General features: G+C 49.0%; 1 protein-coding gene across 1 annotated transcript in view; it reads right to left on the reverse strand.

The window, feature by feature from the left end:
- The window catches only part of SLC11A1 (solute carrier family 11 member 1), a 133,110-nt gene that overhangs the window by 18,519 nt on the left and 101,242 nt on the right, over positions 1-13,349 (reverse strand). Inside the window, exons 9-11 of the mRNA XM_056861354.1 lie at positions 11,180-11,338; positions 2,888-2,974; positions 1,691-1,810 (exon numbers count right to left, since the gene is read on the reverse strand). Coding sequence (XP_056717332.1) covers positions 1,691-1,810; positions 2,888-2,974; positions 11,180-11,338 — 366 coding nt within the window. The remainder of the gene's footprint in view (positions 1-1,690; positions 1,811-2,887; positions 2,975-11,179; positions 11,339-13,349) is intronic.

A 13,349-nucleotide genomic window follows, 5' to 3' on the forward strand; every position in this document is an offset into this window, starting at 1 on the left:
CCCCTATACCGGTATAGGTGGGAATTCGGCTTTAAATTCAGGATTCCCAAATAATTCGGCCATTTAAACACATCAAATGCATTTGGTGGCTTTTTGCAGCTCCTGTGGGGGCATTTTTGCAGGCAGAGGTCCCAAATTTTCAGGGTAGCTAGAAGGGACTCTCCTTGCAAGAACACCCACGTTTGGTAAAGATTCGGTTAGAGGGTCCAGAGTTATGGGGTCTGGAAGGGGTCACCCCATCCTCCTCCATTCAAATGCATTGGCAAAGTGGCTGTGTTCAGACTCTTTAATGTGATGTTTGCAATGTATCTGAATGAAGAAGCTGGGCTTTAAACAGTGGGTAAGTTCACCCCACAGCTCCATAGAGACAAAGTGTATCACATTGTATCTCTGTGAAGGCACCGGGCGAACTTTCCCAACCACCGTTTCAAGCCAACTTCTCCATTCAGATACATTGGTAAGATCATATTAAAGGGTCTGCCAATGCATTTGAATGGAGGAGGATGGGGGACCCCTTCCAGTACCCATAACTCTGGACCCCCAGACCCAATATTTACCAAATGTGGGAGTTCTTGCAAGGAGAGTTCCTTCTAGCTACCCTGAAAATTTGGGACCTCTACCTGTAAAAGTGCCCCCGCAGGAGCCGTGGAAAACCAGATCTTCGGGAATGGCAAATTCGGCTTTGCCAACCTCCTGGATTTTGTGGACTCGGTAAACCCAAACCAGAAATTTACCGAATTTGCATTTATTCGGTATTTTTCTGGTTCAGTTTTTACCAAATCAACAGCCCTACAAGGAACCATGGGAAGGAGCAGAGAACTGTGCTGTGCATATAAGAAACCCCATGTAAAATCATCTGTAGTTATGGTTTTAACAGATAATGCCTAACAACAACAACAATAAAGTATCATCAAGTTGCAACCAATTTATGGCAATCTCTCATGTGGTTTTCACTGCAGTGGTTTGCCATTGCCTTCCTCTGCCTAGCAGCTTTGATTTTCCCTGGTGGTCTCCCATCTGAGTAGTAACTATAACTAACCCTGCTTAGTTTCTGAGCTTTGACAAGAGCAAGACTAGTCTAGACTACTCAGGCTGCTGCTGCAGATAATTCCTTTATATTTTCCACTGAAAGTTTAAAGGATAGATACTGGTTTGTTTCATTTTAAAAAGAGCTAAGATTTTCAGTAATCCAAATTTTATAGCACACCCATATTCCTGTACAACATATTCCTTTCCCAGGTTACTGCCCAAATGGATCTTTGTTGAAAAAAGGGAACACTAGATGCTTTGCTTTACCTACATATCAGATTCACCCAACCTAAAATGTCTGAGAAATGATAAAGTTAACTCTTAAAAAATAACATCAGGTTGTGTGTACCAGTTATGAAATTAAGGGCACTTTCACACAGCCCAAATAACACACTTTCAGTCCACCTTCAATGCACTTTGAAGGTGGATTTTACTGTGTGAATTGGCAAAATCCACTTGCAAATGATCGTTAAAGTGCACTGAAAGTAGACTGAAAGTGCATTATTTGGGCTGTGTGAAAGTGCCCTTTAAATCTCTTTTGGAGCACCATACAGCACCATCATGTCTTCAAACCTGCCAGAGAATGAGGGAGATCAAAAGGAGAGATAAATGTCCCTCAGGCACCTGGTAGCTCTAGGCTTTGCTCCATGTAGTTTCTTACCTCCATAACAAACTGCCCTGCATAAGTCCCAGTCATGGTAGAACTTTGACCAGCAGCAAGGATCCCAATGGCCCAAATGTAGAGGGCAATGGACCCAAAGTAGCATCCCAGAATAACTCCCTGGGCAGGAAGGGAAAGAGAAAGAAAATGTTAAGGGTGGCAAAGGAAGCGTGCTCATAGAGGCTATGCTACCTGTAGTGCCAACAGCAGCCAGAACTGCTACCTATTCCTTGCTTCTTCTACTCTCCTGTGGAAAGAATGCATAATTTTATCAGAGCATCTCATTAGTACAGAACATCCTCCCATAGTTAATACCTGCTATTTTCCTCATAATTACAATCCAAACCTCATTGTTTTAAATCTCTTATTTAATGATAAAGGGTTTTAATAAGTGAAGTGAAAAGGAGGGGAGGCACAGGAAAGGCCCAAAGGAAGCCTGTATGACAATTATCTTTTTTTAGCTGTAATATGTTCTCCTTCTGATTTGATTATGTTTTAGGAATATTTTCTAGCATGCTCCATGGTCATATCCTGCTCTTTTTATGTCCCCTGGCTTGTATCTAATGTCTTGTGTGTGTGTTTTTTATATTGATCATTTTTGAGGTTTTTAATGATTTTATGGCATTGTTTTTACTTTTACATGCCTTGACCAGGACTCTGGAGAAGCAGCATATTCATTCCCTAAATAAGTAACTAAATGTCTGCCTTGACTGCATCCAGTGCAATATTTTTATGTGCTGCAATGCAAGTGAAATGTATTTAGTTGGTGCAAGGCCTATGCTGAACTCTTGAACCGCTGAACTGTTGAACTCAGCTGTGCTGAACTGCGTTGAGCTTGAGGCTCTGCTGCTCCAGGCTCTGTCGTCTGTTTCTCCTATTGGACGGTGGACTTTGGCCGTCCAACCATGGACTGCGGTGGTGGTGGCTCCGGGTGGCTGGGAACTGTATATAAGTTGGGGTGTTTTGCTGTTAAGTTAGTTCTCTCTTCCCTGTTAGCTGAATAAAGCGGTTGCTGTTAGAACTCTGCCTCTAGCCTCGTGTGTAACCTATGCATACATAATAGCAAGCATGAAAGAAGCAAGACCCCAGAATGAACAATGGCTTGCATGGAAAGTAGTCCATAAAAGGAGGCAGGGCTGGCTTTATACTAACAGCAATGGGGCTAGGGGAGCAGGCATCTTTCTACTAGAAACTTACCCCTTGGAATATATCCACAGAGACGGTTTGGTTATTCATAGGAAAGGTGCTGGCATAGGGACTGGAGTGGTTGGCGCATACTTCATGCTGGAATACAAGGGCAAAAAGGTATTATCTGTCAGTGCTAGAAATTCAGAGCAAAGTAATAATAACAATACTACATTGATATAGTGTTCAAAGCACTTCATACATTCTCTTCTTCCAACCATCACATCGAACCCATAAAGTAGACCTGTATATTGCAGGTTTGGGAGGGGGGCTGGCTGATAGGGAGGCTAGCTTTTGAGTTTGTGGCAAAGGAGAGACTTGAACTGGGGATCTCACACTCATTTTCTCAGTGATTACACCACACCATTCCCCTCCCCTGCACACTCTATGGAGAGAGACTTGCTGGGTGGGTGTCAGGCACTGGCCTGGAAGTAATGCCCTGCACGCAGGTGGCTCTCCAAGGACTCTGGCTTGTGTAGCTTCCCTATTGTTTTGTCTGCTGAGATTGCTGAAAGTGTGATAACTGTAAACTGTAACTGTAAACCATCATGGAAACCAGGGAATCGTCCTGGCAACCAAAGTACTGTGTGATTTCTGTTATTATGTGCTATTCTGTCCCTTTCCCCCCAATGAAGTCCACCAATAGCTGAGCATTAGTTTCTGCTCCTCGCTGGATGCTCTCCTTAATAAACCTGCTTCTTAGGATACCTGCCTGGACCTCTGGCTTTTGGGAACTGCTAGGCGAACTCAGAGCTGACAGTGGGAGATCTCAGGATATATTTAAACACTCCTTAAACAGCTGGCTGCTTCATTGTCCTCCTTCCTGAATTCATGCATTTCCCTAGAGCAGACAGCAGCTAAGACAGACACACATACTGGCTTCTAGTCCTTCCATTAGGACTTCTATTAAACCAGTTGATACACCCCCAGCTGGTCCGCAGCTAGGATTAGTGAAGGATTGCAGCGTGTCCCTTAAAATAAAAGATGTTCGTCAACTTTAGCATTATTATAAGTTTTGCGCTACTATATACACAACATTCGGGCTTAGATCCTTTTACAGTTTGAATTTGATAGCCCACCTTGGAACATAATGTGTATTTCAACTGATTTTATTATTATTTTAATTGTAAGCTGCTGAAGCAGGATTCTGAAGAGGCAAAATTAAAATTTCCTAAATAAGATTAATAAATAATTGCAAAGTTACACTAATCCCATGAGTCAGGATGAGTCTTGTAATTCTGCCTGATGGTACCATTGATCATAGAATCATAGAGTTGGAAGAGACCACCAGGGTCATCTAGTCCAACCCCCTACACAATGCAGGAAACTCACAACTACCTCCCACACACACACCCAGTGACCAGAAGATGGCTAAGATGCCTTCCCTCTCATCATCTGCCTAAGGTCACAGAATCAGCATTGCTGGCAGATGGCCATCTAACCTCCTCTTAAAAACCTCCAGGGAAGGAGAGCTTACCACCTCCTGAGGAAGCCTGTTTCACAGAGGAACTGCTCTAACTGTTAGAAAATTCTTCCTAATGTCTAGACGGAAACTCTTTGAATTTAATTTCAACTTGTTGGTTCTGGTCCGACCCTCTGGGGCAACAGAAAACAACTTGGCACCCTACTGTATATGACAGCCCTTCAAGTACTTGAAGATGGTTATCATAGCCCCTCTCAGTCTTCTCCTCTTCAGGCTAAACATACCCAGCTCCTTCAAGCTGTCCTCATAGGACTTGGCCTCCAGACTCCTCACCATCTTTGTTGCCCTCTTCTGGACACATTCCAGCTTGTCTACATCTTTCTTAAATTGCAGTGCCCAACACAATACTCTAGGTGAGGTCTAACCAGAGCAGAGAAAACTGATACCATCACATCATGTTGTGAGAGTTCCCAACTCCCTGGGCTAACTTCGCAAAATCACTGCTCAGGCTTGAAAGCAGAAACAATAGATTTATTGAAGGCTTCAGACAGATGAGACAGACACGGATTCAAAGTTGCAAGTGAATTGGCATAGCCGGGTTACAAAATATATCTATTCCAGGGCACTAGGGTTCACACTGATGTTATGGGAAGTTACAAGATAGATTGGTGCAATACAAAACATCAAACGGGTCCCAGCGAGGCTGCTAGGGCTATCAGATCTTCAAGGCCGGACTCGGCCTGAGGGAGTGCTTACAGGAAGCGCGGCAGGGGAGGGCACCTGGGTTGCGAGGAGGTGTGAACTGCTTTTACGAGTTCAAAGAGATAGGCAAAGAACAAAGTGGGGAAGGGAAGCTAAGAATACCAGACCCTCACATTCTGCCCCCCTTAAGGCCCCCCTCCCGCAAGGTCAGGAGGACGGGGCTTATCGGGATAGGCGGTGTGGAAATCTTGTACCAGACGGGGGGCCGCCATGTGTGGGGCTGCCACCCATTCATCGTGTGCAGGTCCCAGATGTTTCCACCGGACAAAATAGAACAATTTCCCCTTTTTCCATTTGGAATCCAACACTTTAGATACTTCCAGATGGGTGTCCCCTCCCACAACTGTAGGAACCTCAGGTTTCGGAGGGGGGTGGAACTGGGGGGCCGCAACGTACGGTTTGAGGAGGCTTATATGAAAGACGGGATGGACGCCCTTAAGGGTCTTTGGGAGTTCGAGTTCCACAGTGACTTCATTGATCACCCGGGTAATGGGAAAAGGGCCCACATACCGATCGTTGAGCTTTTTGCAGGGCCGGAGGGAGCGCAGGTTTTTAGTGGAGAGATAGACCTGCCCCCCCACCTTGAGTTCCCAGCCCGGGGACCGATGTTTGTCGGCTTGTTCCTTGTACTTGCTTTTGGCACGTTCGAGATTTTTGAGCAACCAGGGCCAGGTAGACTGGACTACTCGTGCCCATTCCTGGACCTCGGGGACTGATTCGAGCTCAGGTGTGACGGGAGCGGAACCAAAAGGACCAAATTCTGTTCCGTACACTACGCGGAAAGGACTGAAACCTGTGGAGGAGTGGGGGGCATTGTTATAGGCGTATTCAGCAAACGGCAGCAGATCCACCCAATCGTCTTGGTGGTAATTGACATAACAACGGAGGTAACATTCGACCACTGCATTTACCCGTTCCGTTTGACCATCGGTCTGAGGGTGGTAAGCTGAGGAGAGACCCTGTTCTTCCACCCCCATCAATTTTAGGAAGGCTCGCCAGAATTTGGCGACGAACTGGACCCCCCTGTCGGAGAGGACCTTCCTAGGGACCGAGTGTAGTCTGAGGACATGAGTGACAAACAACTTAGCCAATCCCTGGGCCGAGGGAAGTCCGGCGCAGGGAACGAAGTGGACCTGTTTGGAGAAAAGGTCCGTGATCACCCATAGAACTGTTTTACCCCGGCTGGGAGGTAGGTCGGCGATAAAGTCCATGGCGATCACCTCCCAGGGTCGAGTGGGACTCTCCAGGGGTTTTAATAATCCAGGGGGTTTTCCCATTCTTTTCTTGGCTGTAGCGCAGGTGGGGCAGCTGCGCACGTACAACTCTACATCGGCTCTCATACCTGGCCACCAAAACTGTCTTCTCACCAGGTGCAGTGTTTTGACAAAACCAAAATGACCTGCCAGTTTGGCCCGTGGACTAGTCCCAGAACTTCCTTGCGGAGAGACGTTGGGACGTAGAGTTTTCCCCCCTGCACCCACCAGGAGTCCCTTTGCTCAATGCCCGTAGGGAGCATCTGCTGCTCCATTTCCTGCCGGGACGCGTCCCGGAGCCTTTGCTGAAAGGCCTCCGGGATACCCTTGAGCATGGGACTCTCTGGCAGCCGGGCTTGTGACCGGGTGGTGACAGCGAGCCCCGGGATTTCCCCTCGTTGTTCTGGGGTGAAAAGGGAGTCCACGGGGCGGTCAAAATCGTTGCGGTACTGGGGAAGTCGGGACAGGGCATCTGCCAGGGCATTTTCCTTTCCGGGGACATGCTTGAGAGTGAAGCGGAATTTGGCGAAAAACTGGGCCCACCGAATTTGTTTGGCGTTGAGCTTCCTAGCCCCTTTGAGAGCCTCCAAATTCTTGTGATCGGTACACACTTCGAACGGAAACTCGGCCCCCTCCAAAAAATGCCTCCAGATGGTGAGGGCATGTTTCACCGCTGCCGCCTCCTTCTCCCAAATAGCCCAATTGATTTCTGATTGGGAGAACTTTTTGGAGAAGTAGGCGCATGGCCGCAATTTCCCTTCCCCGTCCCTTTGCAGTAGGGCCCCCCCATGGCTACGTCGGAGGCGTCCACCTGTACCACAAAAGGCTTAGTGCAGTCTGGGTGGGCCAAAACCGGCTCCGACGAAAAAAGCAATTTAAGCTCGTCAAACGCCTGTTGACAGGGGAGAGACCACTGCAAACGGGCTGAGGGCAGAGTGGCGCTCGCTCCCTTCCCCTTGGTCCGCAAGAGGGAAGTGAGGGGGAGGGCTACCTGCGCGAAATTGGGGATGAAGTTGCGGTAGAAATTGGCGAACCCCAAAAACTGTTGTAGGTGGCGGCGTGTGGTGGGGGGTTCCCAATCCCGCACGGCTTGAACCTTTTCGGGGTCCATTTCCAAGCCCTGGTGGGAAATGACATAACCCAGGAAGGTGATGGAGGGCTGGTGAAATTCGCATTTGGACACTTTGGCATACAGCTTGTGTTCACGCAAGCGTTGGAGGACCTCGCGAACCAATTTAACGTGTTCCTCCATGGTTTCAGAATAAATGAGAATGTCATCCAGAAATACCACCACCCCCCGAAACAACAAATCATGTAAAACCTCATTGATTAATTGCATAAAAACACTCGGGGCCCCTGAAAGTCCGAAAGGCATAACAAGGTACTCAAACATTCCAAAACAGCAGGAAAAGGCCGTTTTGGGTTCGTCCCCCTCCTTAATGCGGATGCGGTGGTAGGCTTCCACCAAATCCAGTTTAGTGAAGATTCGGCCCTCTTTCAGTTGCGCAAGAAGGTCTGGAATGAGAGGGAGGGGGTAAGCGTTAGACTGGGTGACTGCGTTCAGCCTACGAAAGTCAATGCACAGTCTTAAGTCCCCCGTTTTTTTCTTAACGAAGAATGCGGGGGCGGAGTACGGGGCTTTGGAGGGGCGAATGAAGCCCCTCGCCAGGTTGGCGTCCAGATAGTCCCGCAGCACCGCCTTTTCATTGGGACTCATGGGGTAAACCTTCCCCTTGGACAACTTGCCTTCCCCCACAATTTCAATGGCGCAGTCTGTGTCCCGGTGTGGGGGCAATTCGTCACATTCCCTCACATCGAACACATCCGCGAACTGGGAATATTCCGCGGGAAGGCGGGGCGGAGGGGTGACTTGGGGTAAGGATCCCACCAAAGCGGCGGCCGGGGTGCAAAGCACTCGGTCCTTGTCATGAGCCCTGCAAGGGTCCTCCGGGAACGTGAGGGTTCGCTTGACCCAGTCGATCGAGGGATTATGCCCCTGCAGCCAATTCATCCCCAAGACTATGGGGGCAACTATGGGGGCAATAGTAAAATATAAGTGTTCCCAATGTTCCCCCACAGCCATAATCACCGCAGCGGTACGGTGAGTAACAGGTCCCTTCTTAAAGTCGCTACCGTCCATCTGGGAAAAGCGGAGGGGACCTGGGAGTAGTTTGCGTCGGACGCCTAACTTTTTGGCGGCTTCCTCGCTAATCAAAGTGCGGGCGCACCCGGAGTCTACCAAGGCGGGAAATTCGAAAGCTGGACCCCCCTTGGGCAGCGAGAGGTGTGCCCGAATATACACATTGTCCTCTTGGGCGCTTACCATCGGTGGAGCTCCTTGCACAACAACGGGAGCGGTCTGCTGAGGAGCCCCCCTTACAGCAGACCGACGGCGTTTTTTGCCGGCATCTCCCACTCCTCCTCCTCACTGGACGAAGGGGACGTGGTAGTTGTAATCCGTGACTCGGCCGAGTCGAAGGCTGCATTTGTAATCCGGGGTCCCGATGGACCAGTGGAGGTGGAGGCTTCCTCTTGGGCGCTCGCGTGCAGCGCGGTGGGTGCGCTCCGGCGTCCAGCAGCACTGCTGCGGCGTCGAGGTTGGCCCTCCGCCGGGGCTTTCTCCGGTTCGGCCGGGGTTGGGCGAGGGGTAGCTGGGCGTCCAGAACGGGACGGGCACTGCGAGGCGAAATGGCCCTTGCCCCCGCACACCAAACACACCCCTGTTTCAAAGCGCTTGCGGCGTTCGGCTGTTGAGGGGCCCCCCTGTCGGGGATCCTTGATACCGCTTGGCCGGTCCCCCTTTGGCTTAGAGTCGCGACCGGTGCACTGTCTGGACAGGGTCAGGAGCTGCTTCCGATTTTCGATGTCGGCGGCGTGGCGCACCCAGCCCTCGACGTCCGGGGGGTTGCCTTGCATGAAGGCCCAATGTTGCAGGTCCGGGTTTAGTCCCTCTCTGAAGCACTGCACCCGGGTGGCCTCGCTCCAGTCAAGAATTCTGCTCGACAGAGACTGGAATTCACTCGCATACTGCGCCACCGACTTAGTCCCTTGGCGCAGTTGCATAAGAGTGGCCTTAGCCCGCTCCCCCAGGTTCGGGTCTTCGAATCGGTTGCGGAGAGCGACCATAAACTCATCCAGATTCCGCAGCACAGGGGAGCGGAGTTCGTACTGTAACACCATCCACGCGGCCGCTTCGCCTTGGAGAAGGGAGGCCACATACTGGACCTGGGACTCTTCCGAGGTGAAGGTCCGGGCCTGTTCCCTCATAAAAATATCCACTTGGACCATAAAGAAGGTTAGCTGATCCCCCGACCCATCGTACGTGATTTTCAGGTCACGGCGGGCCGGAGCGCTGGGAGGGCGGGGGGAGTCGCCGGCGTCCCATCCGGAGGGTTGCCGGGGGGAGGCTGTACCTTCAGCGCGTCCATGGCGGTTGCCATCTCACCTATCACGGCTTGCATGGCATCCATCCGCTCCAGCATGGCTTGGCGTTCCTCCTGCCAGAGCCTCCGTTCCTCGTCTATCAGGACCTCTCTACGCACGGGGTCGTCCACGAGCCCCGTACCGGACAACCCCAACCGGCGATGCTTCGCCTCGGTCCGGGAAAGCGACCAGCCCTTCGGAGAGTCCAGCCAGGAGTTAAAGGTGTTCTTGGGCTTCGTACCCAAGCCCGGTCCCGGGTGTGGGGCACCGGGTACCTTCCGCCTGGCATCCTCCTCCTTTGGGTCCGGTTTCTCCGGAACTTCGGGTTTCCCCGGTGAAGCCGGAGGAGAAGAGGGATCCTCGTCGCCTGGCATTACTGTCCCTTAAGGTACAGACGCAGAGCGAAAAGGCAGAGACTTGCAACTTAATGTGAGAGTTCCCAACTCCCTGGGCTAACTTCGCAAAATCACTGCTCAGGCTTGAAAGCAGAAACAATAGATTTATTGAAGGCTTCAGACAGATGAGACAGACACGGATTCAAAGTTGCAAGTGAATTGGCATAGCCGGGTTACAAAATATATCTATTCCAGGGCACTAGGGTTCACACTGATGTTATGGGAAGTTACAAGATAGATTGGTGCAATACAAAACATCAAACGGGTCCCAGCGAGGCTGCTAGGGCTATCAGATCTTCAAGGCCGGACTCGGCCTGAGGGAGTGCTTACAGGAAGCGCGGCAGGGGAGGGCACCTGGGTTGCGAGGAGGTGTGAACTGCTTTTACGAGTTCAAAGAGATACGCAAAGAACAAAGTGGGGAAGGGAAGCTAAGAATACCAGACCCTCACACATGTGATCTGGACATTATACTTCTGTTGATGCAGCCCAAGACCGCATTTGCCTTTTAAGCTACCGCATCACACTGCTGACTCATGTTCAGTGTTTGGTCTACTAAGACCCCAAGATCCTTTTCGCACAGACTACTGCTCAGACAAGTCTCCCCATCCTATAATTATGCATTTGATTTTTCCGACCTAAATGCAGAACTTTACATTTATCTCTGTTGAAATGCATTTTATTGGTTTTAGCCCAATTCTCCAGCTTGTCAAGATCATCCTGTATCCTGGCTCTGTCTTCTACTGTATTTGCTACCCCTTCCAATTTAGTATCACCTGTAAATTTAATAAGCATTCCCTCTATTCCTTTATCCAAATCATTTATAAAGATGTTGAACAACACAGGGCCCAGGACAGATCTCTGAGGCACTCCACTAGTCACTTCTCTCTAAGTGGATGAGGAACCATTAACAAGCACTCTTTGGGTGCAATCTGTCAACCAAGAATGAAGGGGCAGAAAAAGAACGCTTCCATGACTGAGGAAGAACCATGCTCTAAAGCCCCAGCTGATGTCAAGTGAGCGAATAATGGAGTTTAAGCATAGCACTCACCACTTGCTGGTTGGTTTGGTGGTAGAAGGCTTCTCCAAACACAGCCATAACAAAGAGGTTTATGAGAAAGGAGATAAAGAGCGCAATGGTGGACTCAATCAGGAAGTACTTGTTGGCCTCTTTTACTGCCCATCCATCAGTGCGATCAATTTCTCGGGTCTGTGGAGAAGAGACAGAAAGTTACACAGCTCCACCAGGTACATCTAATCCCCCCAAAGCAAGAGCTGTGGAGTTGGAGAATGTTCTGGTAGAAACTATTATAGCCACATGGGCTGCTCTGACTGAAGCTCTTTTTCTTTGGGCTTAGACCAGAAGCTTATAAACTAGAAGGAGATCTTCAAATACGCATGCCTCCCTCCATTTTTATGGGCAAACTTAGGGCTCTCATATAACTTTAAACATTCTCCCTTTGGCAGAATGAGAGGTGGGGTGGACTTTTCCCCACAGCTGTTTGTGGGCTTGCCCTACAAAAATTCTGGCTACATCAGCTCAAGAGAAGGCAAAACAAACAATCTGCAAAAATTAAACAGATGTAAAAAAAACCCCTAAGGAATGGTGGAACAACACATTACAAAGGAAACAGATCCACAAGGGACATTTTCAGATAGAATTAGGGTTTCTTAGGGATTACTTAACTCATCTTCTATCTGTGGATTCTTGTCTAATACCCCCTTTGAAAAAAGGTAAAGGTGCAAGCACTGGGTCATTACTGACCCATGGGATGATGTCACATCACAACATTTACTAGGCAGACTATGTTTACAGGGTGGTTTGCCATTGCCTTCCCCAGTCATCTACATTTTACCCCCAGCAAGCTGGGTACTCATTTTACCAACCTCGGAAGGATGGAAGGCTGAGTCAACCTTGAGCCGGCTACCTGAAACCGACTTCTGTTGGGATCGAACTCAGGTCCTGAGCAGAGTTTTGACTGCAGTACTGCAGTTTATTACTCAGTGCCATGGGGCTCTTCCTACCCCCATTGTGTAGGGTAGGCTGTGCTTAAAAAAAATTCCAGTAAATTTTGGGTTTGGGTTTATTGGACCCATTTTTGGGGGGGGGGACCTGAAACAAGCCGAATATCCATGCCTGCAAATGGGTATTTCACCATTATGTCTGGATCCCCCCCCCAAAAAATCAGGTCCATTATAGTATATATGGATATTTTTTTAGGACCTCTGGGGGGATTTTTGCGGTAGAGTCATCAGATTTGCAGGGCAGCCTTGCATGAACCACAAAGTTTGGTAAAATTTGGGACAGGGGGTCGAATGTTATGGGCCCTCGAAGGGGTCATCCGCATTCTCCATACAAAAGCATTTTAAAGTTTACAATGCTTTTCTATGGAGGAGGGGGTGAACCCTTCAGGGGCCCATAGAATTGGACTCCCTGTCCCAAACTTTACAAAACTTTGGAGTTCATGCAAGGAGAGTCCCTTGCAACTACCCTGAAAATTTGGTGACTCTATCTCAAAAAATCCCCCCCAAGCTCATCAAAAAAATTCCCACAGCAAAAGGTCTGGGGTAAGCCAAAGCGAAAAAAGGCTGAATACCTATTCGGCTTTTTCGGCAATCGACTATCCAGTTTAGGCTTGGTTCCCAGTTTTAATATTCAGCTAAAATTAAACCCGAATGAAGCCAAAAAGGCCTTTTTTGGGTTTGTTTTTGTTTCGGTAAACCCAATGTATACAGCTGTAGTTGCCAACTTTGGGCTGGGAAATTCTGGAGTTTAGGGATGGGGGGAGGGGCTTGGGGACAGAAATGACCTCAATGGAGTATAATGCCATAGAGTTCACATTCCAAATCATCCATTTTCTCCAGGGGAACTGATTTCTATAGCCTGGAGATCAGTTGTAACTCTGAGAGATTACCAGGCTCCACCTGGAGTTTAACAATCCTACCCCCTTGCCATTTTTAATCTTTGTTTTTCTTCTGTCAGAATCCAAAACTAGAACTAGCTGGACTGGAGGGAAAATAGCTTCCCCACAGAGAGAAAGGTGGGATCTAAATGAAGTATTTAAGTAAATAAATGGGGGGGGGTTAGAGGCTTTATAGAGGAGAAGAAGCCACTGTGTGGCAGAAATTAAACACCCTTATTTCCTGCCTATCATTTCTCCCCTGGAAGTGCACTTACAATTCTTGGTGTGCAGGTGGAAAATTTACAAAGTGGTTTGTCC

This window comes from Euleptes europaea, chromosome 15 (assembly GCF_029931775.1).
Source record: "Euleptes europaea isolate rEulEur1 chromosome 15, rEulEur1.hap1, whole genome shotgun sequence".
Lineage (NCBI taxonomy): Eukaryota > Metazoa > Chordata > Lepidosauria > Squamata > Sphaerodactylidae > Euleptes > Euleptes europaea.